Source organism: Pieris brassicae, chromosome 1, assembly GCF_905147105.1.
Source record: "Pieris brassicae chromosome 1, ilPieBrab1.1, whole genome shotgun sequence".
Classification (NCBI taxonomy): Eukaryota; Metazoa; Arthropoda; class Insecta; order Lepidoptera; family Pieridae; genus Pieris; species Pieris brassicae.
In genome coordinates, this window is record NC_059665.1 from 15,161,345 (window position 1) to 15,179,462 (window position 18,118).

Below are 18,118 nucleotides of genomic sequence, written 5' to 3' on the forward strand. Positions count from 1 at the left end.
TTTCATACATTCTCAAAGTAGATTTTAAATACAAGTCAATAATTTCCGTCAAAATTCAAATGCTCGTTTGTGACCTCGCACTGCCTGCGTCCCTTCTATAACTCAAGTATGGTTAAAATATACTTTTTGCTTTTGCTGGCTTTGTAATTTTTATAGTTTGTTCTTTATTAAATTGATAGATAAGCTCAACAAGTCCGTTTAATTTATCGAATAAAATATATAAATTTCAATGCTATCTGGATATAACCTATTTGAATCTTAATTTTTAACTTTACTGGTGCTTTACGTTCCAAGAAATCAGGTAACTACAAAACTCGGCTAAACCGTTCGTTCACGTGAAATCTCTAATACCCGATAATTCCATTGTCTTCACGAAGCTTTTGTTTAGTTTTATGATAACCATATTGCTAAAATAAAGAGCAATTCTAAAGCATTTAAATATAATAAAATAGTATTGAGATATCTTTCTCGGAAACTAATAAAGCATCGTCAAGTTTGCAAGTTTTTTTAATTATGGATTATGAAGAGCTAACAGTAGAAGTATCTCAAATGAATTTTAATTATTTATGGCCATTTCTGGGAAGATAAGTTATTAGCATATTCCAGTAAATGTTTGATTTTTACTACCTTATAAAATAATACCTCTGTATGTAGTAAGAAAGTAAAATGCATTGGATATTTAGATTGAAAGATATAAATTATTCATTAGACTTAGGATATTATTTACCACACTTATTTTGTGTTAAATTTACTAACAAAAGTGTCGTTTAAGTATTATATTAAATGACAAAAAAGACAACGGCATAATTATGACACCATTAACGATATCGTTTTTTAAGAAATCTTAATCGCTCTAGACCATTCTATTCTTTTACAATTACAAATTTGCTAATCACTTATGTTACCTAAATATACAACAATTAGTATATTATTACTAATTACATAAATCATAATAAGGAACTACCTATACCTAGGCCATACTGTTATATATGAAAACTACCCATTAGACAATAAATAAAGAACACCAATACAGTTTTGACAGTGGTAATAATTCCGTAAATTATCGCAAAGCCCCGATCATATATTAAACAAAGTGCAATAAAAAATATTAAGTAAAAGAAAAATCAAAACAAAATTTTCATGGGTTTTGTAACTGTCACACATTTAATGTTTATCTTGTCATTACGGTAATCTTTTCCGTCAAATTAAAGAACCTATATAGAATAAAGTAAGTTATGATAAAGTATTGACAATATATGTCAAATATTTGTGTAAACTAAGCAAATCATATTAATCTACACAAATGACAAAAAAACTAAAGACTTAATTAAAAAAAATATGTGCGTGTACTAGTGTACACACGTAAGAAGTGAAACTTCTTTATGACCTTATTTTTCGAAAAATTATCTACTATATGCTACTTTACAGAAATTGGTTAAATAAAGTTAAATTAGATAAAGTTTAACAAAAGGCTTTTATTATCATACACATTATACAATTATTCCATTTTATCTTATTACTACTAAGATTATTACAGAATTTCATTAATTGTAAAATAATTATTACTATCATTATTATCGTTATTATATATTTTTGTTATAAATGGCTTCGAATCAAACGTGGACAAGAAAAGATAGCGTGTAACGGAAAAATGTGACGCGTAACTGAAAAAATACGACAGTAAATTTTTTTCCAACGTCGATAAAGAAGTTCGACTTAAAAAAACATCCAACCGACTGGTCTCACTGAATTATTCCAAATAATTCTGTCATTCTTATAATTTTGTTGTTGTGTCTAATAGAAAAGGCGTATATCACAAGGTGTTTCTGTTCACAATGCTTTAAGCATTGATTTAGTTTATTTATGTAATGTTTTATTGATTGTTATGTACCTTAATAAAGTAAGTGCATTACTTTCATAAAATCATAAATTAAGTTCAGCTAATATGTTACACGTCCTCTAGTTTCTTGATAAACAAGTATAAGTGATAAACCATTAAACTTATATTTGTTTTAAATTAAAATTATAATATAGTCATTGATTTTATTTAAATTCTTTACTAGCTTATTGAAACGCTCAAACAGTGACTTTTAAAGTTACAGCAGGACTATAAAACCTTATTTAGGCTTAAAATAATACAGAATGAGGTCTGGTTCACTGGGTAATTACGTTCCAAGAAATCTGCTACCAATAAAACTTGAACCGACTAAGCCGTTTCAAATGAGACCCTTGTAATCCTATTGTTTCGCAGATCTTTTGTTTAGCTCTATGATAATCGAATTGCTAAAATAAAACTCAATTCTTCAGCATTCTTTACATTTAAAATAAGTGCTTTGCCGACTGTACCTGTTATTTTATGAATTGCGATTTTGTTATGTCTATTATATACGTGATAATATCCAGTAACAAATGGACACTACAACATCAGGTCTATTATATTATTAATACCCTTTTAAACAATATTTACGAATGCATTATGCACGAATTTAGCTACCAATAAAAGTCGAACCGACTAACCTGTTTACCTTACCATATCATCCCATTGTCTTTATGGATCTTGGATTAAAACGAAAATACCCATAAACATCAGTTCCAAAGCACAGATAAATATAAGTTTAATACGGGGATATTTAAAGAATATTCAGTTATTCTCTCAACTGTTTAAAATGTCTTTTTATTTCGCGCAACAAATTTATTATAGGGTTACACGATGCATGGGTTAGTATTATACTTTACACTAGGGTTGCATCCGATACCGATGTATCGGCTATAATTGAATTGTCGATACAACGATATGTTTCAAATTTCGCGCTTTGAAAAAGCAATGTAAACGCGCATCTTCTTTAGTCTAGTTCGTTGCAAACAAAACACGGACTATATATGCCCGGGGAAACCCTGCGTTTTATTGGGTTTGTTGTCGCTGTCACCCGCTTTATTAATAAATGTATAATCGCGCGTAATATTTTTTCCATACTAAATTAAATAAAATACAGAATTACAAAAATCTTACCAATGTTATTGATTTTTAAATTTAATTATTAACAATTGTTTAATCGATTTTAATTTAATTATAATAACTAAACCTATAATCAATAATTTAATAAATAATATAATATAATTCAAAGTTTGTGACTGTTTTTTTTTTTTTAAATTAAAGTAAACCTTTAACCAAACTTGATATATTTTACCTTAGTGTCATTATAATTCAATAAACGTTGGTATCGGTATAGAGAATATTTCTATAAGAGTATCCGTATCGGCAAAAACACGTTTCGATGCATCGCTTACTTTACAGTATCTGCAATTGTTATTCAACAACCCCATAATATATGTGAAATGTAAATATGTGTACTGTAAGTATGCAAGTAAAATTCTTTGGGTTGTCTAAAACAAATTCTTAGCGATATATTTGGTGAGATGATAAATAAAGGAAGATTAGTGTTGTATGAATTTATTTAAATATTACAGAAATCATGATCTTATTAATTTACATAAAACAAATAAATGCTCACAATAATGATTATTAAGTCCATAAAAAGCGTATTAAATATAAAGGAGGAAACCGCAAAAATATATCATTATTAACGATATCATTTTTAAAGAATTTCTAATTGCTGTAGAAAATATAAAGCTCTCCATGTTATCTATATTCAATTATGGTTATAGTCTAATTACCATTTTGGAATATTTTACTAATGGCAATATTAATTTACTACTATCACTATACATGTTATTCATTAGGTACTCGATAAGAATTGCTTTTCGCTAAATTGAATCGTGATTATAGAGTTATATAGGCCACAATTTATACGTAAAAAAATACAACACTAATATTTGACAGTGGTGAAAACTCAGTCAATAATACAATAATCATAACCTAAAACGAGAACAAGTAGTAAGAAAACATTAAATACATATTTTAATATCTCATAATATAGTGGCAAACATAAATACGTTATAACTAGAAAAAAAATTACTTTCAAATGTGGGACACGTTACAGAATTTGTATGGTATTATAATAAAATATTTTTTATTACGAGAACTATAAGCCAATGTTTAGGAATGTTCGTTTTTAGTAGATAGTGAAATGGATAATGCCTCATCGCAGCTAAATTTTACTAACAAATCTACCCGATGACTGCTACAAATGAAATATGAGTATTTCGCAAAATTGCATTTCAAATCCCGAGTATAGAAGCTAGAACAAGGAATATGTAATGCGTACGTACTCCCGTGCGTATACGTTAGGTGTACGTATATTATAGCGTATAAGCGCGTACGCTTTGTTCGTAGTTCTATACTCGTGACGTGAAACCTTGCCAGTCTTATTCGTTCTACAGTCCAACATAAACTTATACCATCACACTGTATGTATGTCATGGATTTGCGTTACCACCTACAAACTACAGAATCTTTCAGATTCAACATCATCTACGCTACACAATACACACAGTCTGCTAGTCGTAAGTATTATCAATCGTAATTTTCAATATGACGAAGACTACGTTGACATACAAAAATAATACACTAATTAGCTATAGTATATATTCGTCGTTTATAGGTGATTAAAATGGATCATGAAATTATAATTAAATTAACGTCTAAAATTCTATTTCAAATTTATATAAATGACAATACTAGTAGTAGGGTTCACACACGTGCAAAACACGTCTAAATCTATTATAAAGAAGAAAAACCGTCACACTATCAACAATTTTAATACATATAACAGTTAGAATGACTTAAAGCATTTAGTAATTTTGAGATTTAACTATTGCATGTGCCTCTTTGATATAGAACACTGGTTAACACATATCAACATTTATAAATAACAGCGAATTATTGAAACTTTATCCCCACCAATTAATATGGCAACAATAAAATTTTGTTGCCAGAAAAGAAAATCAAATTATATTCACATCCTGAAATAATACATTTAAATTTGTAATTTGGTGAGGATTTCAACATACTGAGAAGCTACACCCCAATTACCCTGATAAAACGTTTTCTAATATTGTCACTTTATTCTAAGGGTACACTACGGACGTACGACCAGCATTAGGAACTAAAAGCGTGATTAATGCCGAGATTATGACTCATACACGAACGATTTGATTTCGCAGTACAACCGACAATTTTAGAAAATACTGGTACGTGTGTAAACAACCATTAAACAAGTTTTAGTGACCAACTCAAATGTTCAAATGACAGTGCAAATACGACTTAATATGTCGAAATTAATGAGTATACCATGAGCTTCACAACAGGAATACATTGTAAAGTGCATTTTAATTCTTAAGCAATTCAGATACAGTCTCAGTTACCTGTTATGAGGCTAATGCTATAGACCCAGTCACGTATGAGTGAGATGATAGATGCGTAATGCGTATGTGCGAATGAGAGAGCCTTATCTTTTAGACGAGCTCTTGATTTGTTGCAATTTAAGTCGTAGAGCATCTACGGAAGCTTCGTGTTTCTGTGGTATTGTTTGTGTCGAATGTAACTGTAACAAAAATATACAATGTATGACTTTTTAATTAAACAAAAAGAAAAACAGTAAATATTTTAATGATTCAGCTGCAACAAAATAGTTTTCTGAGATTAGAATCAATATTATCTAAAAATAATTATCGGAATGTGGCATTTTCATATAAAAGTATGAATTTAATTCTGAAATAAATTCCTTGATGCAATAATTTGAAGCTATATTTATTTATACATGTCGCAGTAAAGGAGTTAAATCAGAGAGTTATTGAAACGCTAGCGTTTTGATTTAAATAAAGCAGCGTCGAAAACGTTTAACTATCTCTCTGACCGAAAGCCAGCGTGTTGATTAATGTTGGTTATTGCTGTTTCGGTGTGATCGTGAAGAACTTAGCTTGGAAATTCCGTGTTTTGCTTTATTGTAAATGGTTAGGTTAGGTTAGTCTTGTTGCCTAGGAACATTTAGGAAACTCGTTAAACGTTTCGTTCACTCACTTGTCTGACGGAACTTAGCAACTTGATTGAATATCGATTTTTAATTAACTGTCTAGAGATTCAATTAACTCTCCGATTTACCTACTTTACTGCGGACATATATACACATTTCACTCAGTGTAAAGTCATAGATAATTAATCAAATATTTAGTTCAAACTTTGGTTTATATTTTTAGTAATATCAATAAATCAAATTAATTGATAAATATTGAATTGTAGCATTAATTAAGATAATAAATAAATAAATAATTCCTTTTATTTGCCAATAAAATACTTTGATTTTTATTCTTAATTTTAACTTACCTCCAATTGTGGGTCGATACTGTGTGTTCTAGGTAACGTATTATCGTTGATGGAGTCGGCAAACGCCCGATTATCACCCACGGGAGTTCTAGGCTGAGATGACGGACTGGACTCGACTTTCAGACCAGCTTTCATCTGTAATTAATTTTATTCGTGCAAAAATACCAGATTTTATAAAGTGAAAATTTCGAAAACTTGTAATTGATTGTTAAATTAATATATTGGATTTAAACGATTTTAGAAATATCTAAAACTTGCGTTGGAACCTATTTTTAGAGGGAAAAAAATGTACACGAAAGACGTAAACTAAGTTATCGTCTTGCTTCAACTGCCTTACAACATCAAACATTTTCAAAAGAACCAATAATATTTACACGAAAAAACATGTATCTTCTATTTAAATATCATGTACACATACTACATATTATTTATTTTATACGATATATTAACTAAAATTATATAGAAATTACTTGAGCCAGCCAGCACTTCCGTAACTTATATGATAGTAAATAAAAACGTACGAACATCAATAAAATTAAATACTTCTAAATCTATAATTCCAATTCTCAAATCAATAATAGAAAAACATGGAAAAACCTCTTTAATCACCAAGATTTTTTACAAAAGGTTTGTAAGATAAACCCTTAATACCTGTAGTGCTCGAAGCCTTTCCAAGAAGTCGTTGGGAGATTTTTCATCGTTTTCGTGTGTCACATCTGTAAGTTTTACAAGTAAAAATTATTTTAAATAATTATATGTAGAATTGATAACCTCCATTTCTTTTAAGTCAGTTTGAAGATTAAATTTTTTCAAAGTCAATATTATGCAATGAGGGTTTTTAATGGGATGGATCAAAGTATATTAAAAAAAAATCAATGGCGCTACAACCTTTTTAGGTCTGGGCCTCAGATTTCTGTATCTGTTTCATGATCATTTGTTAATCGAATAGGCAAGTAGGTGATCAGCCATCTGTGCCTGACGCATGCCGACGACTTTTTGGGTCTAAGGCAAAGCAGTTTCCCCACGATGTTTTTCTTCACCTTTCGAGCCGGGAATCGAACCAACCACCTCAGGCATAAGAGTCGCATGCTGAATCCACTAAGGCCCCAAGTGTCCCAAAAGTCGACGTCAAGTCGAAATTTTCTCATAGGTAATGCCACACCAGTTATCAGAAAAATTAAAAAAAAAATTTGCGTCCGTATGTCATAAGCGTCACTATCTGTCTCGCTCACATTTTATGGAATGTCTCTCTCCATCTTATTTAAACCACGCTGTGGTCATTAGGAACGTTTTGGGTGCGCTAGAATCATTTGTTGTAATTTCAAAGAGATTGTTAAAAACAGACTTTGTTTAACAAAAAAAATTCTTATGGCCGATCTAAGAAATAATGAAGTAAGTGTTATACCACGTTAGAATCCTTATTAAATGCGCTAACTTTTAAAGCTACTTGCCAAACTGGAGTAATACATTTTTTTTCAGGACGATCAGTTGAAGTAGTGCGAAAATTAATTTTGAAAACTTGGTACGGTATAAAATGACATTTTCCTAAAAGTTGGAGTAATCAGCACAAAGTTTAGGATCATAGGTTACATAAAACACTATTCGGGATGACGTAAGAGAAAAACAATTGACAAAAAGTAAATATTTGTAACAACAGGAATGAAAAAACTGTCACATGGTGTGCATTTTCTGGAATAACAAAAAAATATCCATAACTTCAAAAATACATGACTTATTATTTTTTTTAAATTTTTCTGATATCTGGTGTGGCATTACCTATGAGAAAATTTCGACTTGACGTCGACTTTTGGGACAACCTGTATATATACATATATATACTAAGTATTTTTATAGTAATGATTTACATTTTAGGCAAATATTTAAATCTAGAAAAAACATTATAAACTAAAGGAACTGATAAAAAAAAAAATTGTCGTGATAACTTTTAGTTAGTTTTTGAAGTAGGTTAAAAAGGACATACCAATATGCTCAGGTTTTAAGTCTGGCTTGTAAATTTTGTGCGTGCGCATCTTTCGCTGCTCAGCCACTTCCGCTAAACCACATTCCACATAGTTTCGGAAGTAGAAGGATGACCCGGCCATAAATGTCCAAATATCCACTTCCGGGTGACGTTCCTAGAAATATTTATATATTATTATAAATAGGTACTATAATTGTGTTATTGAGCAAACATAAAACTAAAATAAAATAATTTAATCAAAATACCAGTATTTAAATGGTCTTACATCTCATATATATATATAAATATTCCTATTTCCCTTGGTCACGGCATCACGCGTGAACGGCTGGACTGATTTATGTAAAGCGTCACACAGGCGGCATTCGCTATCCTCGTCTGACAAATGATGTTATGCGTTAGCTCTTTTTCACTCTACCTTTAATATTTATCATCTTTAGAAGCAGGTAACCCTTATTTGCGACCAGATTTAACTAGGCTCCCGTTTTTAAATCTTTATGTAAATTGCCGTGATGTAGACGATATTTTATTTAAATAACAAGTGAACGAAATGTTTTCCCAAACATCAATTCAAAACAATTTCATTAAAAATACTGGCGGCCAAATTTTGATAGGCAACTTGGTAGATATACATTCTCCTAAATATAAATAAACATAAAAAATGGTTTTTAGCAGATAACCGATTAGCGCACTGCAGCCAGATCTCGTACTACGAGAAATAATTGAAAGGCAACATTTTGTTATATCGAAATTTAATGACAGTTGAAGAATTGTCTATTTATTTATTAATTTCCAACATATATACCAAACAATAGATCGTGACTAAAGTCGACGCATTTTTAACTGAGTCATACAATAAATGTAGGAATGTGCACGCAACCCGTTATCGATACTTACCTACCTGCGCACGCACTCGTGATTCCTGATTGGTGGTTACGAGTAAGGGCTGTTGTTTTCCATAAATATAAGATGTTTTATTATGAAACTCATTATAATACTTTCGCTTCGTTATACAATACGCACAAAGGAGAATTTATTATCTAACATGGTTTTGAAATGTTGCCTTTATCTTACAAATTAAAAACCGAAAACTTATTCCCATTAATACTTAACATTATAAAGCAAATCGATCGCACTTATTCCTTTATGATATGCACCTTTACAATTATTAGACACATCACTACCCCTTTCCATAAGTGCGAGCGAGACAGACAGATAAATATGTTTTATGACCCGAAGTCCCAGTTTATAATGCGTCGACTATACCTCATATCAGAAATACTATTTGAGTCGTCTGAAAGAGTTGACCTAAAGGTTGTAAACACCAGGTCATAAAATCCCAACAACAAAAAAATAAGTCGACTGGAAGAAACTGCTTTTAACAATAAGACCGCCCATTATTTGTCTTCATTTACTCAATTTTACTTTTCTCCTAACCTAACCTACCAAAAGTGTTATTATTATCCAACAAAAACTCACTCGTAAGTCGTAAAGCTGAGATAATGCCTCCTTATTGGTGTCCTTGGAGCCGATCCTCTTCAATATAAGCCCCAACTCCTCGTGTAGGGACCTGGGCAATCGTCCAGCGGTGAGGGCACTGTTGCCCACATTCACGCCTAGGTTTTGAAGACCATTCACATCCGACTCCTTTTTGTCGTCCATTTTTATTTGATGTTGCTGAAAATTACATTTTATGTATTGAGTAATTTATTAAAAAATCTTCGTGAAACATTACATACATAAGGTTTGCAAACCTTGTGGCTTGAGCGTGCGACTTTCACCCCGAAAGGACTTTCTGAATGTGCGCATTAAATACTCACTAGTATGGTGAAGGAAAGGGACATCTCGAACCTAATTCGCTGTTTTGCTGATGATTTTTTTTCTGCTTTAGAGAGTGTGCAAGTATGATGTAACGAATTTTGGGTGGTACTCTATTAAAACGTTACGACGCGTTATTGTTAATATTATTTTCCACTTTCAGGTACTTTACACCAAGGGTACAGAAAACGTTACGGCGCGTTTCATGGGGGGGAGGGGGTGTCAAGAATCTCCAAAAATTGCGGGACGTAATACTTGAACTTTCTGATAATTTTATGTGTTTATTTTATCTTGTATATGTGTTAAATGTATTTTTTAAGATTTGGTAAATGTATGTATGTAATATGCCGTAGATTTAGTACTATGTATGATGTGGTAAACTTTAATAAATAAATAGACATCGTGAGAAAACCGGCATGCCTTGGAATAAGGTAATGGCGTGAAGCACTGAATGCTGATTACTACTACTATACAAACTGTCAAATCGTTGCGATACTGGTATTTTTTGTGAAACAGATTTTTACATATCATTTAAAAAAAATGTTATTTCTTACATAATTTTAACTGAGCAGTAAATAGAAGGAAAGCCTAAACTTTTGTTTTGTCACTTTGTGTTAAAAAAAGTGCTTTTGTTCTAATAATTTATATGTCGCAGCCAACTAGCTTAATTAGCCGTTCAATTAACAGACTAGCCTTTTAACTAAACGGCGCCGTTTAACTAACGGCCTGTAATATATTCAGCCATAGCGTTTGTTACAACATTTATTAAACCGGCTGGCTAAAGATGAAACATTTGACATCAAACATATTTTATTTAAAATTAAATTGCTTAAGTCAAATACACATTATTGTGACTACACTCTTGCATCGTACTTGTTGTTTTTCATGAAACTTTGGATAACACCATCAGAGTTGTAGTTTGCCGACGCTATATTGACAGTTTGAAGAGTTTCGTTCCGAGTTCGAGAGTGGCATAAAGTGAAATTAAATTTAAATTAACAAACAACAGACTAGGCAAGTAATGAATGTCATGGATCCAAGTCATTTGCCTAGCTGTTTAACTTGCTGAATATCTTTCAGGCCGTTAGTTAAACGACTAGGCTGTTAATTAGACGGCTGATTAAGCTAGTTGGCTACGACATATATATAATTAAATACGATTTATAATTTTATATACCTTCAATATCTTATGTAAATAGGGATACAAATCCGACTCGTGAATATCTGGTATTAGTGTGAGATGGTTCATTATGGACGCTCCCTTTGTTTTCACCAGCGAGTGTACTAGAGTTTTCACTGTCCTGTAAAAATATAACAAAACTCATTTAACGTCTCGCTCAGTTTGTGAGCTGTAGGTAGAGATGGCAACAATTTTGAACACTATGAATGTATCACGAAAACAATACAGTTTTCACTTATTTTTTTAATTGTTTGTAAATCTCTTAGATCTACAAAACTTTATATTTTAATGTACAAGATTTTTTAAGAATGTTTACAGATACCGGCAAAGTTCTTGAGCATTAAAGGGAGTGAGGAAACGTTTGCGCATCGTACACAGCGCGGGACACAATACGTCATCTGATTTACCAATCACGCGATTAACACGTCACTTTCCCCCCCAACCTTCCAAGTGATACCTAAAAATCGCTTCTGCGTAGGCAAGGACAATTGTTCAAGATGTTTGCCGGTATCTATACTAAGTGTAAAAAATGTACTTTACAATATTACGCATTCTAGATGTTTCTATAAAGATCGATAAGTGATCTACGACTCGTATCCAGATATTGATTCGGTGGTGATATTGACTCAACATACCTGTAAGGCGTATCACTGGTAACTTGGGCGTTCTTCTTCCAATAACTATTAGGAAAGGCTTTGTAGAAGAGATGTATTTTGTATAAGACGGTGTCGCAATCGATAGAATTGATATCCCACGATGTTATCATTTTCAGAGTCTTCCAGAAGCATTTGAGAAGTAATTCTTGGTACCGGGTATAGGCGGGGTCCGATTCTGCTATTGAATCCTGTAGAAGTGATACCAGAGCACTGAAAATAACATTTTTTTTATATTAATGGAAATATTCTAAAGATTAAACACTAAAAACTCTTTCACTATTCTTTTCTTTTTTTTACTCTTACTTCTTTTCATTATATCCTTTGTATAGCGATTTGAATACTCAGCCTATATAGTAACGGTTGATTATTACATTTATAAATATGGACGGTAGTCCCTTAAATAGGATTTTGGTAGGTAGTTAGCATTTAGATTACAAATTTGCAGCGTATTTTAAAACTCATAATTCTAGAGCAGTGTTACCCAACGAGGGCCACATGCCCATTGGGGGGCAATTTCATTGTTAAGGGGGGGGGGGGGGCTATACGAAAATTTATTTAAATTATCTGGACATCAAAATTTCTTGCATTTTTTTATTATGTGATTTGAACATTAATTAAGTGTTTCGTTAACAATTTCCTAGTAATTTCTTCCTGAAACATATGTGTTTCTAAAGTGAACAATTCAATTTATTAATTTAAAAATTATGTATGTTACATTGGGGGGACAAAAGAATTTTAGAAAGGCTAAGGTGGCCATGGCACAAAAAAGGTTGGGGGCTCTAGAGCATGGCCAAAAATGAAAAATGTCCTACATAACAGTTTGATATATCATAACATTTCCAATAAAATGGTTACCATAGCAACGCAGTATGCGGCGAGTGTTCTAGCACGCACACGCACAGATTGTTGAGAATTCGTGTAAAGCGATCGCTGTCTGCGCCGTGAGTGCCTTCAGTCAGTACGAGAAGGAGCTCACTTATCACCGAACGGAGGGCCGCTTCGTTCACTTGCATGCCGCACCCGGCTGTCTCGTAAAACTAATCAAATCAATTAAAAAAAAAAAAAACTTTTTAGAGCCTATTAATTATCTTAAAGTTATAATTGTATTTAGATTTTTGGTACATATAGCATTTGTAATAATAATGACTATATTTATTATACATAATAACTATGTTTTTGTCAGAAGGTAATTTGTTTTCTGGCTAATGGAACAATGTTAACAGTCCATCAAAAATATATGATACGAAAATAGATAAAACTGACCTAAATTATTATATTAATAGCCTAAAGAAAAAATATTTTTTGAAATATTCAAGAATCGAGAAAAATAAGGTAGGTGAAATAGCGAGACAAAGTTAGTATTCAGAAACAAGTATAATTACTGTGGTAAGAGTCCGTGCCAGGCACTTAAAGGCGATTGGCGTATTTTCGGACGCGGGCGTAGTACGTAGACGTCTCAACTGCGTACTGATCGCGGTTATGAGCCGAGATTCGTGAGCCGCAAATGCCGCACCACGCCCAGACTCCAATGCCGAAGATATTAGGGATAACGCCCTATATGCCGCCTGGAAATAATATTTAGAATTGTTTTGAGATATTTTATTTTCACAAAATATATAGTTGAGGATGTCATTTCTTGACATTATTAATTTTACGATACGGCCACGACATATATATTTCAAAGTTACTTCAAAAATAATGTAAGTTCATGATTTTCTTAAATATCATATAGTATCCTTGTTTATGTGGTATTAATAAATAGACTTACGTCTTGAAAATTAAAAACGTATTATATATATTTACTATGTGTAACTATGAACATTTATCCCTATCATTGTTTTCGCTTAGAAAAAATGGTGACAAATGGCACTGCAATTTTATAACAGTGGTTAGGTCCTAAGAAAAGTAAGTGAAAATCAATTGATAAACGTACTTGTAATACAAACTATTACAAGTATTTCCTTACGTTTAGGTCCGGGCTAGCAATCGAGTGTACGGTGTTCAAGATCTGCGAATCGTCAACGGCAGTGGCCAAAGGCTGTGTGGAGACTAACGTATGTGCCGTGACTGGCTGCCTGGGAGACATCGCTACCACCGAACTGGAATTTATGAAATATACCTCAAAAATACTGTCTTTTCTAAATAAATAATTTATTGCTTTAACAAAAGATTTATTTTCTCAAAAAACTAAATACGTAAATAATGACAGTTATTTATTATTGTAAATAAATTGTTTGTGTGAGACTGATGCCTGCTAAAGGTAACAGTACCTGTGTTACAGGTCATCAGGCCTCCACCACTTCGGATCGAAAGGTCTTATAAAGTAAAGAAAAAATTGAGAGAATAAACAGCTATTATTACAATAGATGGCAACATTAACAAAGAATTATATATATAAGGAAACCACATGTGGTATGTGTGTGAGTGGACTGTATGTATAAAATATTACCTAACATTTAACATAAAATTAGTTTAATAAAGAGATACATATAATGCAACATTACCTTGAGACCTCTTTTCAAGCAAAATGTATACTATACTTGTTATGGCAGATACTGTTTGAAAAGTTAAAGCAAATTTATTTTAATATGTTGTACTTTATCTATATATATTTCTAGTTCATGTGAGTATGAGTTTCCTACACCCCAGCAGATATTGGATTGCGTATAATATAGTACGGGATTAATTGAATATATAATTATTTGCTTTCATTTAATTCCGCTTTTAACTTTCTTCTGTGCTAATTTCAATATAATTGTTTAAGACCTTAAGAAGTTTCTTTTTCTACTGCTTGTCTAGAAAAATTTACTATATATACGCCTGACGCATAGAATCGAATTTATATAAATCTAGTTTAATTGTTGTGGATATTGCACTAATTAGTTAGTTTTAGGACGTTTTTAATTATTACCTTGGGGCACACGTAGTAGTGACCATTCTCACAGGCTCATCGAGGAACTTCAGATCTATATCAGGAATATCCGGCCTTCGTAGAACCGGTTTGTCCGCGTCCAGCCGCGCTATGAAGTCTGGATCTAATCCAAACGGCCCAGTTATCGCTCGTGGCTCCTCATGGCTACAAAAATAAATGGGCTTAATAAATTATTTTTGAAGTAAAACTTTTTAAGGCGTATGAGGGTAATTTTTTTACGGATGATACGCAATAATAATATAATAATTAGCGTCACGAAGATGTGCAGCGTTTTTGTCGAAGAAAAGAGAGAGAGCGATTTGAGAGAGAGTGAGAAAGGGCGAACGTAGCATGAAGCAAATAGCCATGGAGCGCGAGAGTAGAACGACAATAGTCGCTATTTTTACAAGATATTTAGATAATGCTGAAACACGAACTTATATTGCATATTTTACTTATCATAATGCTTTAGTCACAACAATATCATAGAAATCGCATCAAATAATGTAAATATCGAGAAATAAATATAAAAAAATATTTGAATTAATCTTCGACCCTTTTAATATATTAATGATAATTAAATTCATTAAATTCCTTACATACCTTCCTTTCTTAAGTTTTAGATTTGTATAAATATGAACAAGACTTAAAAATTTAGTTTGCCAAAGAAGTTTCAGTTCTGACATGTGTACTTTGTACGCACGCACTTTTTTATTACAGCAGACAATCATAAGTCCGCAAAACATATACTATTCAGTGATACTGAAGGCTTTAAAAACCATTTCAAAATATTAATAGTCTATTGTATATATTATGTAATTCTGTTAAGTGTTAACTTTAAAAAGTTACAATTAATTCATAATTCCAAGATCCACTAGACGGCGACGCATCGTCAAGGTCTACGTGTCTATTATCATTGGGTGCGTTCAAGTCACGCTATTTTTGGAGATTCTTGACCCCCCGCCCCATGAAACGCATCGTAATGATTCTGTATCCAATAGTTAAACGTTTCGTGGCCAACCCCAGTGACTCTTTATACCTAGAACTTACTACACTAGAACAGTGGTGGAAAGTACTGGAAAGTGGAAATAATATTAACAATAACGCGTAATTCATTCCCCGCACCGCATCGTAACGTTTTACAAGATGACGGTCCCTTTCTTAAATTACATAAATAGAATATATTTCTATTATAAGCAATCTGACGAGATTAAACTCCAGCACAATATGACGATGTGAGGTAGATGTAGACATATATATTTATAGACATACATAGATATATTAATAATTATTTACAGGTACTCTATAAGGCATCAAGTCATTTTTTTATACAGATTACTTTCAATCAACTTTCATATAGCCCATTTTAAGTTTATTTACATTTAATTATATAGTGGTAAGTTTTCTGTAACCATGGTTACAAACACGGTCTATAGTCGATGTTTTAGATATAACTATATATATAGCAGATGTATTTTGATACAATTTTAAAAAATTCTGTATTTATCTTACTGTAAGACAGGTGGTGGAAGTTGCTCCTCAGGTTCTTCATCTTCATAGTCATCTCCTGGTGTTGTCTCCACTGCGATCTCTTCCTCGATTTCCTTTTGGAATAAAATATAACATTTCAATATAAATAGAATACGACACATAGCTATCAAATTCATAAAACAAAATTATTATTAATAATTTTTCTTTTCTTATAAAATTTGGTATAACGTCTTATTAGTTCATACTAAAACAAATCGTTCGTATACAATGTATGAAAATCTTAAGCACCGCTGGCGGATTTTGAACTTTCAAGCACAAACAAAAATGTTTACTTTCAATAAAAAAATATATCCACCAATACGAAACATGGTCGTACGTGATAGTAAAGGGTTTATAGTATGGTATATGTATTTTAATTATTTTAATTTTATTATAGAGGGAGGAACTTTATGGTTAGAGCAGCGAACAGATTTAATGAGATGACTATTGACATTGATATGTTCGCCACGGGTGTCGTGACAGCAAGGAGAGCTTTGACACTAATTTCAACTAATTCAATTTTCTTTTTTGTTCTACAACCAAAATAATTGGTATATTTTCCGCTTATTTGAAAAATCTTCTTAGTAAATAAATATAGCATTCTTTACCTCGGGTGCTTGTTGTAATATGGGCCTTCCGCAGGCAGAAAGCGGTACCAACATCGACCGCCGAGCTTCTGCGCTGCGAGTTTTACCTGCGCGTTTTATTCGCTCTTCTAGAAGTGATAGATCTTTGTCTGATATCTGAAAGTGTATAAGTGTAAATGTTATTATAATTTATTTAATATAAATATAATCTCGTATTTTGATATGTTTACTTGCGTCATACAATATTCAGAGATTACAGGAAATCAATGTGAGGAAAACTCAGCGTTTGTTGGTTTGTAGTAGTAATACTGATCCGAAATTACTTATTGTAATGTCCATTACATTAAAATAAGTAATTTCGAGTCGAGTATCAGTTTCCCAAATCACAAAACAAAGTTTCCCTTTATTATTACTAACTGAATTAAATTTGTAAATTTGACATGCTATACGATGATTTTTAAAAACAGTTTAAATTACGATTGTTAAAGGCTACTACGATTTCGATATTCAATCAAGTCGCTACAGTTCCGTCAGACAAATGAGTGAACGAAACGTTTAACGAGTTTCCTAAACGTTCCTAGGCAACAAGACTAACCGAAACCGTCTAGAGATTCAATTCACTCCCTGATTTAACTACTTGACTGCGACACATGTATATTGACGTGACAACATCTAATAATTCGTTGAACGCCGGCAGCACGCACGAAAAATCTGTACGCATTGTACGCATGCGCCGCATCTATCTCTCTTCCACTCGAAGATTTACGTATGCAATCATTTCATAAATGTTTTGTTATGATATCACCTTTTAATAATTTATAAAATTATACCTGTCCAATAGTCTTATAGATCTTTTCTCCATCAAGGAAATAGGCGGTAGTGACACAGTTAAGTGCGGCCGAACGCACGGCGTTATCTCTGTCCCCGATGAGCCTTGCCATTTCCCTTAAGGCCGCACCTCCACCACCCCCAGACATCACCGTGGACCCGTATGTTTCTAGTAAATGGTTTATGCACTCTAGGCACTCTGAAAAGTAAAATTTAATATATGGTGAAATTCGTGTATTACAGATGGGAAATTATTAATAGGGCGGCAACGCACTTGCGAACCTTCTGGAAATGTGGGCGGCGGTACGACTCAAAATAAGGTGAGTCTCCTACCCGTTTACCTCGTT

The 18,118-nt window shown here is 32.3% G+C and overlaps 1 protein-coding gene across 1 annotated transcript in view; it reads right to left on the minus strand.

The window, feature by feature from the left end:
• Nucleotides 1–3,513: 3,513 nt before the first annotated feature.
• The window catches only part of LOC123719009 (protein mini spindles), a 35,742-nt gene continuing 21,137 nt past the window's right edge, over nucleotides 3,514–18,118 (minus strand). Inside the window, exons 24-37 of the mRNA XM_045676570.1 lie at nucleotides 17,774–17,970; nucleotides 16,965–17,099; nucleotides 16,339–16,430; nucleotides 14,827–14,991; nucleotides 13,882–14,014; nucleotides 13,298–13,480; nucleotides 12,771–12,952; nucleotides 11,895–12,125; nucleotides 11,257–11,380; nucleotides 9,741–9,938; nucleotides 8,265–8,418; nucleotides 6,935–6,999; nucleotides 6,284–6,418; nucleotides 3,514–5,504 (exon numbers count right to left, since the gene is read on the minus strand). Coding sequence (XP_045532526.1) covers nucleotides 5,409–5,504; nucleotides 6,284–6,418; nucleotides 6,935–6,999; nucleotides 8,265–8,418; nucleotides 9,741–9,938; nucleotides 11,257–11,380; nucleotides 11,895–12,125; nucleotides 12,771–12,952; nucleotides 13,298–13,480; nucleotides 13,882–14,014; nucleotides 14,827–14,991; nucleotides 16,339–16,430; nucleotides 16,965–17,099; nucleotides 17,774–17,970 — 2,090 coding nt within the window. The 3' untranslated portion in view covers nucleotides 3,514–5,408. The remainder of the gene's footprint in view (nucleotides 5,505–6,283; nucleotides 6,419–6,934; nucleotides 7,000–8,264; nucleotides 8,419–9,740; nucleotides 9,939–11,256; nucleotides 11,381–11,894; nucleotides 12,126–12,770; nucleotides 12,953–13,297; nucleotides 13,481–13,881; nucleotides 14,015–14,826; nucleotides 14,992–16,338; nucleotides 16,431–16,964; nucleotides 17,100–17,773; nucleotides 17,971–18,118) is intronic.